We start from the raw sequence: 13,112 nt of genomic DNA on the forward strand, positions 1-13,112 counted from the left end.
CAGGGATTCTGTTCCAAACTAGACCTAAGGGGTCCTTTACTATTCTTTGCTACTATCACAACGCAAATAACGCCCTGGCTGATGGACTCCCAGACTGAATCAAGCTGTATCAAAACTCATGCACCTCTTCACTCACTCATTTATTCACTCAGCAGACAGGTCTGGAGTGTCTGCTACGTGCCAAGCACCAGGCTGTGTGCTGGGAACACAAGGCAGGGGGGACATGTCCTTGTTCTCAGAGTTCCCCGGGCAGGGGAGCTGGGCAGGTGTGCAGGAAAGCAGGGTGGCGTGTCAAGTGGCAGGTCACTGGCAGCACAGATGGGTACTGTCCCCATAGTTCCGGTGAGTAACACATTCCTCCCAAGTGAGACCATTTAAGGTCTATGTGTCAAGCATCAAGGTCGAGTTTGGTTTTACCCTGTCCGTGTAAAAGTAAGCAGTGTCTCTGAAATATTCTTAGCCAATCCCCATATCATAAATACCTTTCATTTTACCCACGACAGCCCATTTCTAGTGGTTATCATCGTAGTTATCAGGCCACTATGGTCACCAATAGAAAGCCATTTTAGATATTCAGGGTGCTAATTAGCAAAGCAATGGTTTTGATCAAGATACAGGTAATAGCCCTGGCTAGTTTGGCTCAGTGGATAGAGTGTTGGCCTGCAGACTGAAAGGTCCCGGGTTCAATTCTGGTCAGGGGCACCTGCCCGGGTTGTGAGCTTGATCCCCAGTAGAGGGCATGCAGGAGGCAGCCGATCGATGGTTCTCTCTCATCATTGATGTTTCTATCTCTCTCTCCCTCTCCTTTCCTCTCTGAAATCAATAAAAACATATTTTTTTAAAAAAAAAATACAAGTAATAGAAGCACTTATAGTAGCCACATCTAGAGAATGTGTTTCCTGATGAAATGCTGTCCGCTCCTCAATTGTAAATTCTTATTTGGTAGCAACTGGTTTACAGCTTAATGGCAGTAACACACACAATATCACACAGTGGATTCTTGAAACATTTCAAAGTACAAACATCCTAAGAAAAATGAATGCCTACTATCTTTATAATTGAATGACATCTTAACAAAGTATAATATTGTTGAATTTCCTTTCCCTCGAAGATTACAGGCATTGTTCTTCTGTCTTCTATTGAATGCTGAGGAGAAATTATAGGCACGCCTGATTTAATTTTTGTTCTTGCTCATGATTTGCCTTTTCTGCCTGGTTATCAGTTGAATTATTCCTTTAAACTTGGGCATTCAGCAGCTAAATTCTGTGTCCGTTTTTACTGGAACATAGTGTGTGTTTTTGATCGTTGGTTTAAATTTTTAAGGGTAACATAAATATAGAATGTTTCAAAAATCAAAGGTTATAGAACTCATCGAATCATATCATAAACACATCCATATAAAAGAAATGGTAAAATAGGCCCCACTTTTTAAAGAAGATATTTTTATTGATTTCAGAGGAAGGGAGAGGGGGAGAGAGATAGAAACATCCATGATAACAGAGAATCATTGATCAGCTGCCTCCTGCATGCCCCCTACTGGGGATCGAGCCTGCAACCCGGGCATGTGCCCTTGACCAGAATCAAACCCGGGAGCTTCAGTCCACAGGCCGAAGCTCTATCCACTGAGCCAAACGGGCGAGGGCAGGCCCCACTTCTTGAAGGCCAGAGCTACACAATCACATTGCAAAAGGACTTAATGTGGGGGAGAGCGGAGAATTGCGGCCATTTTTTAAATCAGTCTACCATAACCAGTCAGAGAAACCACATGAAACAATCCAACCACATTATCTTAAAGTCAAAGATTTAAGTCGTGGCTTTGACTCTCCATCTGGATTCAGGATGACTTGTCTATACATACTGGTAAATCTTAGAGAAAAGTTTTGTCATGGTGGCTTTTGTTTTATTTTTTGCTGTGTTTTTAAGAAAGGGAGGTACTTCCATGCAAAACCTCATGTTTACTCAGCAGGATGGTAAGAACGTGTGCACAACAAAGCTTTGCAACTCCACCTGACAGTCTCCAGAGCAGGGATTCTGAACCACATGTTCCATGGGGACAGGGACTCTTTGTCCTATTCACCAGTGACCCCGAGCCCCATCAGACACACAGTGGGCACTCAGTGAGGTTTGTTGGAAGAGGGAGTAGATGGATGCAGTGCTCAGAAGGATGGTGGCACCGAGAACGAGGCAGTGACACACAGTGAGTGCAAGAGGGCAGCCTGACCGAGCCCTGGGACCCGCATTTGAATTCTATGAGACCTAAGAACGGTCCAGCCATCTGAGGTGGCTTTTGTCTGGGGATGGTGAACGGGACATCATGGGGTGGAAGGATTTCCTGAAATGATAACAGGGCTTTTTTTGAGCATAAAACATACATGCATTTTACATTTATCAGAGGTGTTTGCTCTTTAACCACTGTTTCTTCTTTTCCTTTTTGACTGAGGACACAAGTCAATGGGCTTAAATTTCAGGAGCAGATTAGAAAGGATTTTAAATGTTGTTTATAACTCTGCAAGTCATGAAACAAGCACCATGGAGTCTTATCAGTGTCATGAACCTGACAAGCTCAGGAAGGGGGGTAGGGTAGTACATGGCAGGACTACCAAGCTCAGTGACCAAAAGTAACCAACCACACAGGGTGTTCTGATCATAAATCCCTAACCGGGCAGGTCATGGCGGGTCGTCACCTCCCAGGCCTACAGCTCCCCTAGCAAAGGTCAGTCTTGCCCTTAAGTGAGCCCTGTACCTGTTTCTTATGCATCGAGGATAACATACCTTTGAAATGACAGAGTGGTTTTCTTTTCTGGACCCCTCAGGGCACAGGAGCAGGCGCCGGAGAACAGACCCCTCACTGTTATCTTGTTCCCCCGCATACCATCTCTACCTGCAGTAAATGTTAATTATTAGCTAAGGAAGCGCTTCTCCATTTTACTTTTTATCCAATTCTAGAGATTTCCCTGCTTTGCTTTCCCCAGCCTCCTTAATCTGCCCCCGGTGGATTTCACGGAACCCTCTCCAAGCCTTCTCCTCTGATTCTAAAGTGTAAAATGAGCCGCAGAACTGCCATTCTCTGGGCCATCTTCTCAGCCTGTTGAGATCTTGCTTCCGGGCATGTCCTCAAAATGTTGGCTCAAATAGCCCCTTATGAAACTTTCTATAGGTTTGGGCATTCTTCTGTGGACATTTGAAATAAGCCAAATGCCCACGAATCCGGTCTCAGAGCCGGGGAACGTGCCACACGATGCTCCGCATTCCCCTCCAGACCTTGGTACTGAAGCTCCTTACACTCTGTGCTTTCCAAGGTGCAAAGTGAAGTGGGAAAAACTAAGATCTGTTTCTGCCCACAGAACACTTCTGACACCAAACATGTGCATCTGAGGGGGATGGGTGGGGTCTCGCACTAACAACCAATTCTCCAAGTCTCCCGGCAGTAGCCGGGTGTCCTACAACTGAATTGAATTCTAACGTTAACTACCCAGAGTTAGTGCCAACCCCACGGGTTAAGGGCTCAGTCCCACAAAACTGCCCCCCCCCCCCTGACTTCAGACATCAGCCGCAAGTCCAGGGCCTCCCATATTGCTGACTGACTGGCTCTAAATTGCGGGTTCTCACCACCCCCTCCTCAGGCTCCATAATTTGCTAGCATGGCTCACAGAACAATGACCAGCTTATTAGAAAGGATACAGAGGAAGAGGTGCACAGGGAGAGGTCTGGAAGGATCCGGAGCACAGGAGCTCCTGTCCCTGTGAAGCTGGGGTGAGTCACCCTCCTGGCACATGGATGCATTCACCAACCTGGAGCTCTCCCAACCCTGTGGTTTCTGGGTTTCCATGGAAGTTTCATTACATAGGCATGATGGATGAAATCGCCGCCATTGGGAGTGAACTCAGTCTCCAGCTCCTCCCTCCTCCCTCCTCCCCGGAGGTTAGGGAATGGGGCTGATCGTTCCAACCCTCTAATCACATGGTTGGTTCCTCTGACAACCAGCCCCCCACCATCCTGAAGCTACCCAGGGGCTCACCAAGTCACCTCATTAACATACTAGTAAACTCCTCCATGGTGAAGAAGCTTGCTATTAATAACAGAAGTTGTTCTGCCCTGCCGGTTTGGCTCAGTGGATAGAGCATCGGCCTGTGGACTGAAGGGTCCCAGGTTCGATTCCGGTTAAGGGCATGTGCCTTGGTTGTGGGCACATCCCCAGTGGGGGATGTGCAGGAGGCAGCTGATCGATGTTTCTCTCTCATCGATGTTTCTAACTCTCTATCCCTCTCCCTTCCTCTCTGTAAAAATCAATAAAATATATTTAAAAAAATAACAAAAGTTGTTCTTATCACCCTTATCCCTCAGGAAATTCCAAGGGTCTTAGGGGCCCTATGCCAGGAACCAGGGTCAAAGACACATCTATATTTCTTATATCCCAAAATCCAGGGAGGGTTTCTGTTGTAATAGTTAAGTATGGCTTCCTGTAGAACTTGACTTGTAAAGACCACCGAGAATGGGGAAAGCCCAGCAGGCTGCTCTCTCCTGAGGACACAGTGTCCTGAGCCTTCCCGAGCCGCTGGCCTTACTTTCTGGGCCTCCTGACTGTGGGGCCTCCGTTCATGGCTACTCAGCTGGATTCAGAATACTTCACAGCGTAGTCTTACAAAGAGCAAATCAAAAGGCACCTTTTCACTTAATTATAACATACACATTACAAGGGAATGATCAATACTAGTAAATTATCAGAAAAGAAACAAGAAATGTTAGCCACCACACAGGTCAAGAAGTAGAACGAACGTTGCCAGTAACCCCAAAGCCCTGCTTATGCCCAGACTCAGTCGTCACCCCTCTCTCCTATACCACCATCCTGACTTTTAACACCATAGAGTAGTTTTGTCTGTTTTTGAACTTTATGTAAATAGAATCACCCAGAATGTTTTCTTTTGTGCCTGGCTTCTTATGTCCAACATGGCGGCTGAGAGAGTCATCTGTGCCCTTGTAGGAGTGGTGGTTGGGTTCCTGTTCATTGTGTGAATAAAGGGTGGTGCAAAAGTAGGTCTACAGTGGTGAGTGTGCAAAACAGAGTTTTGTATTCTTGTGTTAGTTTCCATATGAACAACTGCGAGCCTACTTTTGCCCCACCCTTACACAACGGTGCAGGTGTCAGCTCTGCAGCTCGGGGACATTTGAATTGTTCCCAGGTTTTGGTTATTATGCACATTCTGGTGCCTGTCTTTCGGTGCCCATGTGCACACACTGCTGCTGAGTGTACATTCAGTAGTGGAATTGCTGTGCCACAGAGCACACACATGTTCAATTTCAGCAGCAATACCTGGGCAGTTTTCCATAAAAGTTGTTCCAATTCCCACTCCCACCGACGGTGCAGCACATCCTTGTGAACACTGGACATTGTCAGCCTGCTGCATTTTAGCCATTCTGGTGCTATGTAATGGTATCTCATTATGGCTGTAATTAGCATTTCTCTATTACAATTGAGGTTGAGTGTCTTTACACATTTAATGTCTATTTAGATTTCTTTTTTGTGCCAATTCAAGTATCTTGCCAACTTTGCGAAGGTTTCTCTATCCATTTATTATACATTTGTAGGAACTCTTTATAAGTTCTGGATACAAACCTTTGAGGATTATATGTATTGCAAATATCTTCGACTCTGTGGCTAGCCTTTTGACTCCCTTCCTGGTGGCTTTGATGAACAAGAAGTTCATAATGTTAATGTAATCCTGTTATTAATTTTGGGGCCAATACCACAGTCTTAAAAAGTACTCCAGTTTTATAGTAAACCTGGAAATCTTGTAGTGTACATCTTCCAGCTTTTCTCTTCTTTTTCAAGAATACCTTGTCTATTCTTGGCCCTTTGCATTTCCATAAATTTTAATATCAGCTTGTCAAGTGTCTCAGATTTGTTAGGATTGTATTAAATCTAGATAGATCAATTTGGACAGACTTGATAACACTTTGAGCCTCCCATTACATGAACATGATCCACCCCTTCATTTATTTAGGTCTTCTTTAATTTTGCTCAGCAATATTTTGTGCCATTAGAAATATTGCACATCTTTTGTTAGATTTATTCCTAGGTGTTTGATTTTTTTAACGCTATCGCAAGTGGCATCTTTTTACAGTTTTGTTTTCTGTTTTTTGATGGTATATAGAAATACAACTGATATTTTATATGGACTATAGACCCAGTGTTCTTGATAAAGTCACATATTAATTATAAGAGCTTTTATATGTAGATTCTTTGGGTTAATCTGTTGTACACAGTCATATCATCTGTGAGTGATGGTTTTATTTCATCTGTTTTGGTCCCTATCCTTTTTATTTCCCTTTCTCGTGTTCTACACTGGCTCTGTGAGCTTGGACCTAACACAGTTTTCCCTCCCTTCCCTTCCAGATGAGGCTGAGGCACATATTGACTATGAAGATAATTTCCCTGATGACAGGTCTGTGTCATTCCGAGAGCTCAGGGAGGATTCTCGGACAGAGGCCGAGGAGGACAGGGGTCAAGGAGAAGCCCCCGAGGAGGCCCCAAAACAGGACCGTCTGGTCTCCATTTCTGCGGGCAGAGAAAACATAGCCCAGGATACAGCCTTCGTGCCAACGACAGGCTTGCCCAGCACTGGGAGCAGCGTTCCCACAGACCTGCCAGGATCGGTACTGAAAGGGAAGTACTTGTTCTGGCTTCCTGCCGAGACCTTCCACAAGCTTGAGCTGGAAAAGGAGATGGGTGATGACACCAAAAAGCAGCTTCCTGCTGGAGACAACCACAGTGGCATAACGTTGGCCCCAGGTGAACCTGAAACCAAGGTGACCTCTAGCAGCCCTGGTGGACCCTCGGGGCCATATGTAGGCAGGAATGACAGCAAGGCAGGGGACCCGATGGTGAGCAGCAGCGACGAGTCCTGGTTAGACGGCTACCCTGTGACTGATGGGGCTTGGAGGAAGACAGAGGCAGAAGAGGAGGAAGTAGAAGAAGATGGGGACAAGGGAGATGGGTCAGTAGGGTTGGAAGAATGTGCTCTCTTCACTTCCCATCAGCCCATTCTTGTGGAAGTTAATAAGCCCAGGAGTACCACCTTCACACCCAATGAGGACACGACCCACAGTTCAGTTCTTCCAGCTCAAACACTAGATGCAGAAGCTTCTGCTCTCCGACCCAAGAGTGTGTCCGAAACCGAGGGTCCCAGCAAAGGAGATGGTGGCTTGACCAGGTACCAGTCAACTGTCCCTTGGAGGTTTGCCATAGAGAAGTCTCCTGTGGCCACCTCACCCTATGAACTCACCAGCTCTACTCTGGAGACAGTAACAACTGCTGTCCCCAAGACGCCCAACCACATTCCCTCGACTACCATGGCAGCCACCCAGGTCCCCATGGAAACCACGGCTCCCGAGGTCCGGGATAACTTCCCATACCTGCTGTCAGAGGACTTCTTGGGACAGGAAGGCCCTGGTCCAGGTGCAGCTGAGGAGCTTCTTCCAACCATGGAGCCGTGTGTAGGAGACGAGTGTCCCAGCTTCAGCCGAGGCCCCATCATCGCCACGATCGTCACCGTCCTGTGCCTGCTGCTGCTCCTGGCAGGCGTGGCGGCCGTGTGGGGCTACCGCAGGTGCCAGCACAAGAGCTCCGTGTACAAGCTGAACGTTGGCCAGCGGCAGGCCAGGCACTACCACCAGCAGATAGAGATGGAGAAGGTCTAGCCACCTTCAGCGTGGGCTCTCCCAAAGCCACTTGGTAGGGAAACAAACTGTGATCCGTCACATTGGTAAACACTGATCGTTCGCTGGAGCATGAAACGGGTGGACGAGGGCTTGCCTTTTGCTCTCAGGTCTTTGTTTTCTAAGCTGAGAAGTAATCTCTGAGGTACCTGGCAGGAGAGCTTTGATGGTGTCATCACACGTGTCAGTATCTCCTCAGCCATCTGCCCTGGAATGAATCGCACTCATCCCCAGACCTGGGCTTGGGCCCTAATCCCACCACGAGATCAAAACTCACCTCTTGCTTCATCATACTATTGTCTTCTTTTCAAGAAATAAAATGACTGCCTCCGTGACCTGACATTTTTGCAATAGGCATAATAAATAGAGTATTTGAGAGCAGTGTTATTTAGGATACAGATATTTAAGTGTTGAGAATGGGAGCAGCGGTTCTCAACCTTCCTAATGCCGTGACCCTTTAATACAGTTCCTCATGTTGTGGTGATCCCCAACCATAAAATTATTTTCGTTGCTACTTCACAACTGTAACTTTGCTACTGTTATGAATCGTAATGTAAATATCTGATATGCTATATGTGTTTTCCGATGGTCGCGACCCACAGGTTGAGAACCGCTGGAATAATGGGTTATTTCCTTTTAATGTGATGTTGCTGAGGGCAAATGAGCTAAGAACCAGGACATAGTCTGGAAGCTTTGAGACTTCTTTTTAATTGTTTGTTGAAATTGGAGAGAATTTAAGACTGGCATTTTGTTGGGGGTGGGGGAGGGCAAGGTGAGGATGGCCGGACACACATCCACGGCTGTTCCCTCCATTCTGTGGGACAGCCCATCGTTTTTTAAAAAATAAGGTCAGCTTTGTACCGGTAAGCACCGTTTCCTCTCGGAAATGGCGTAGTTGTCCTTGACCGGTCTGTGCCTAGGAATGTCTTAGAATTTTTGCCAGGACTAACAGAGCTCAGTCCTTGGTTTCCTCTCTCCGGATTAACCATTTCTCTGAACTCCAGTAAGAGGAATGACATGGGAGGGGAGGAAAGTTTTAAGAGGGCTAAGGACTAGGATATCAGGTGTGAATACCTACTTGATGGCGAAACATAGGAACTGAAAATGTGAAATGACCTGTGCCCACCTGGTCTTCACTCTGTTGTGACAATTGTGAGCTCCAGGGAAACAGCGTGAGCCCAGGATGGATTCATCTGGCTGTAGAGCCACCCATTTCATAGCATCTAGATCATCTTCTGGTGGCTCAGCAAGAACTGTTTATGACAGTGGTTCTCAGAGCGTGGTTCTCGGACCAGAGGCATCAACTTCTCCTGGAATCATGCTGGAGCTGCAAATTTTCTGGTGCCAGCCCAGACCCATGAAGCGGAAACCCTGTGGGTGGGCCTGGCTCTGTGTTTTAACTAGCCCTCCGGGTGATTTAAATGCAATTCAAGTTTGAGAACCATTTGGGGTGCTTTGAGGTGCGCTGAAGCCTAGAGGCCAGAAGATGAATAACACCTGTGGTTTGTCTTGCACGGAAGTCAATGTGCGACTGAGGCAGCGTTCAAAGCTCCTGCAATACTCCAGCGGTTTCCTAGTATTGGCACAGAAACAAAACACATCACATTTTTCTAATATGAATCACCTTCTTAGAAATTGTCCTCACTGGTAGAAAGTGATGAAGGCATACCTGTATTTTGAGACTCTGAGAGTCTGAGTATTTTTGTGTGTCATAAGAGGGATCCTGAACTTCTTTACAAGTGAAAAGTTGGTGGTGGTGTTTTACCTGAGGATAAAAAGAATTCTTGTAACGTGTTTTCTACCCTGCCACCTCTTTTCAGCACAAGCTTTGGAAAAATAATAGTCTAAGTAGCTATAAAGGCAGCACAGCAAAATGAAAGACCTTCGTCTCCATATTGGGTAAAACCAAGACCTGAAGCTACCAAATGGAACACGTATGTGTCAGATGAAATCTAGAACAATGGGAATGAAATGCCTTCTGCATGTAGCCAAAGCAAAACACAACAGAATAAAAGCCAGAGACTGTATATATTTATAGATTCTTTTCTAACCTATTACAAGATAGCTTTTCTATTTTTAACTATGTAAAATAATCTCCATCTCAGCATTGGGATTGTGTTATTCACATATATGTAATAATCCAAGAACATTTACTTAACAGCAATCCCAAAATGGGTAATATTAATACAGGTGTATTAATACATTTATTACAAATACATTAATACATGTAAATGTACTATTTTCTAGACACGAACTGCAAAATAAGCCCAACACATACGTTTTTAAGTTTTCATTGATTTGGTGTCTTCTAAATTAATGTTAGAGGATCTAAAAAGCATGTAGAAAGCAAATGATTAAAACGCTGTCATTTTACATGTTTTGAGACTAGTAAATGTTTTAATGTTCATGAAAATTGGGGGAGGGGTTCTATTAACACAAAGCTTCTGCGATATTTAAAATAAAGATCTCCCTAAATAGTTGTTTAATGTATTTTATATCTAGGTTACATTCACAATGGCTTAAAAAAAAAAGATTAGCTTGAAAATAGTGTCTTAATACTTGCTGTGTCTAAGCTACCCCTCTAAGCCTGGCTCTCCCTGCAGCAGGGTTTCAGGGGAATCTGCAGAGCTCCTGCCCGCTCCTCGCATCCTCCTCCCTCTTCCTCACCCAACCAGAGATTACTCACCTCTCTGAAAGGCTTTACTTCAAGGGATCCAGACCTAAGACATCTGTCAATGCGCAAACTCTTATTCCCATGTCGCCACTCCTCAATCCAAACTTTCCCACTGTATCCTCTACAGTTCTTGGGCCGACATCAATGAAATCTGTGTCTGCCTCCGCTTCTTCTAGAAGCTGGTGTTTGAACTCTCGCTACCGTGGGTCTGCTTTTGCACTGGCTGGCTCCTCACTCTCTCCATCTGCCTCCTTCTATGCCCTCCTTTCTCCTTGCTTGGCCTTTAGTAACAGGCATGGGCCATGGTGGCTGTTGGCAGCCAGGCCCGAAGATGTTGTTGGTCCTTTGCCTGCAATAGTGACTATAGGGAGGGACCAACTCATCAGATCCAAAGCAAGGCCTGGATTCAAAATGTTTTTCCTGCCCTAGCCGGTTTGGCTCAGTGGATAGAGTGTCGGCCTGCAGACCAAAGGGTCCTGGGTTCGATCCGGTCAAGGGCATGTACCTTGGTTACAGGTTCCTCCCCGGCCTGGGCCCTGGTCGGGGCGTGTGCAGGAGGCAAGCAATCATTGTGTTTCTCTCACATCGATATTTCTCTTTGTCTTTCCCTCTCTCTAAAAATCAATTAAAAAAAAGTTTTTCCTAATGTGACCCCAGGTATCTGAGAAAGAACCTTCCTTGGGAGAATGAACCTCTAGCTCCTGAAAGGCCCTGGGCCTGCTCATGGCTCTAACCAGGACCATTTGCTGCGAGAGATCCGAAAGTCCTTGGGGAAAGGGCTCTGCTTTGCTAAGTCAACGTCAGAAATCTCACGGGCCTGAGCAAACAGCTCATTAGAACAGGCAGCCCAGAATGACCGGGTGTGGTCAGGCAGTCTCATCTAGCGGATAGAGAATGAAAACTGTAAAGAATATGCAAAATGAGACATTTAATGTGATTTTTTAAAAAATCATCAGTGTTTTTAATAATCTTCCAGGCTCTAAATTTCCCACAAGAGCGAGATGGTCTAAACTTCCCTACCCAAGGGAGGAGGGATGGAAAGACATCAGCAACCTTCATAGTTTGGCCTACCGACGGCCACCCTAAAGTGGGCAGTAAAGCTCTGTGGTTGCTCCTGGATCTGTTGGCCACATTTTTCTATCTTTCTTTTTTTTCTTTTTTCAGAGAGGAAGGGAGAGGGAGAGATAGAAACATCAATGATGGGAGAGAATCATTGATCGGCTGCCTCTTGCATGCCCCACATTGGGGATCGGGCCTGCAACCCCGGCATGTGCCCTGACCGGGAATCAAACCATGACCTCCTGGCTCATAGGTCGATGTTCAACCACTGAGCCATGCCGGCCAGGCCCCATTTCTTAATTTCTTCCTCTTCTTTTCTGGTAAAATGAGGCACCAGTATCTTACCCTACCAGCTGCAAGGAGGTAGTGAGCCAATTCGTTTCTTCAACAAGCCCCAAAGCCAGATCTCTGTGGGGCAATGTTAGGAGCGAAGGTCTGGTGGCTCACAGGCCTGCCCTAGGGAGAGAAGCATCCTACTGTGGCACAAACCCCAGCCGCTCCTGACTCACTTCTGGGGTAGGAGAGGGTCGGTCCAGGAGAAGCTGGGCTGTCCTGGCCTCTCCCCTCCCGGGGAGATGGCCCGGGGTGGACGGGGTGGGGAACAGCCCTACCCCGGCTGCAAGCACAGGAAGTGCAATGCACAAAACCTTTGGCTGAGGCTTATTTAAGGTTCCCTGCCCTTTTCCCTCCCCGCCTTGCATATAGTTTAAACTCTCCACACTAAGTCATTCAAGCCTGGAGCCACCAGAAAAAAGAAGGCGCTGTTTGGGGGATGGCAGATGATCAAGAGTTCAGACAGCTGCGATGAAGGATTAGTTGTGGGTTTTTCTCAGGGCCTCGCTACAAACTGTGTTGTAGCTCCATGTGCAAACACTATTAAATGAGAATGTTTGCTCTGGCACCGGTCCACCTCCTCCCGACAGCTCCAGCATTGAATTTTTTTTTTTTTTAACTGAAGGCGCTTAGGTTTACAGCTCACATTTAAAACTTAAAAACGTTATTTCCATAAATGTTGGCAGAAACCGGCCCCTGTTTATCCCACCGGCAGTCATAATAAACCCTTTCCCGCTGACAATCTAACAGATCATTTTCTGTTTGCCACCGAGTTTGGTTCAATACAATTTTTGTGCTCTTAACATTCCCTTAGCAAGAAGCCCTAAAAGCAACCTTTCCTAAGGCAGCCTTTGTGGACGACGGACCCAGTGGTTCTCCGGGATCCCAGAGGTGAGAACAACAGGTTTGTGGCAGTAAATAGAAAGTCTCAGGACTCGGAAAGATATCAGTACGTTGAATATGTTGATATCTGAGACATTTTCAGACAATCAGTCCCTTTTAAACCTATGTGTACACATACACACACACACACACACACACACACACACACACACACACCCTCAGCCATTCACTGCCAATGTCTGAACATGAACAGGGGCTGCAGCGGGTCGCCTCAGACCTGTCCAATGGGTGCCCTTGCCCGGGTTACCAGACCAGCGATGGGGCTGGACAGATCCCCCCGCCCCAGCCCCTGGGTGGGCGGCCTCCCTGGGCGGACCAGCCTGAGGACACCAAACAGAGAACCGTTTGGTGGGTCAGAGGGCAAGTGAGGTATCGTGGGCAAGTATGGAAATTCACACAGCTCACAAATGTGTTCGTTTTTTGTTGT

General features: G+C 46.4%; 1 protein-coding gene and 1 long non-coding RNA gene across 2 annotated transcripts in view; one reads left to right on the forward strand and one right to left on the reverse strand.

The window, feature by feature from the left end:
- Positions 1–8,218, forward strand: part of SUSD5 (sushi domain containing 5) — a 35,319-nt gene extending 27,101 nt beyond the window's left edge. Inside the window, exon 5 of the mRNA XM_014454795.2 lies at positions 6,395–8,218. Within this exon, the coding sequence (XP_014310281.1) occupies positions 6,395–7,698 (1,304 nt within the window). The 3' untranslated portion in view covers positions 7,699–8,218. The remainder of the gene's footprint in view (positions 1–6,394) is intronic.
- Positions 8,219–8,396: 178 nt separating this feature from the next.
- On the reverse strand, positions 8,397–11,645 carry LOC106696969. Its single transcript, XR_002828953.1, has 2 exons — positions 10,403–11,645; positions 8,397–9,481 (listed from the first exon to the last, which is right to left on the reverse strand). It is a non-coding gene; the product is annotated as an uncharacterized LOC106696969 (long non-coding RNA).
- Between the last annotated feature and the right edge of the window lie 1,467 nt (positions 11,646–13,112).

This window comes from Myotis lucifugus, unplaced genomic scaffold (assembly GCF_000147115.1).
Source record: "Myotis lucifugus unplaced genomic scaffold, Myoluc2.0 scaffold_39, whole genome shotgun sequence".
Taxonomy (NCBI): domain Eukaryota; kingdom Metazoa; phylum Chordata; class Mammalia; order Chiroptera; family Vespertilionidae; genus Myotis; species Myotis lucifugus.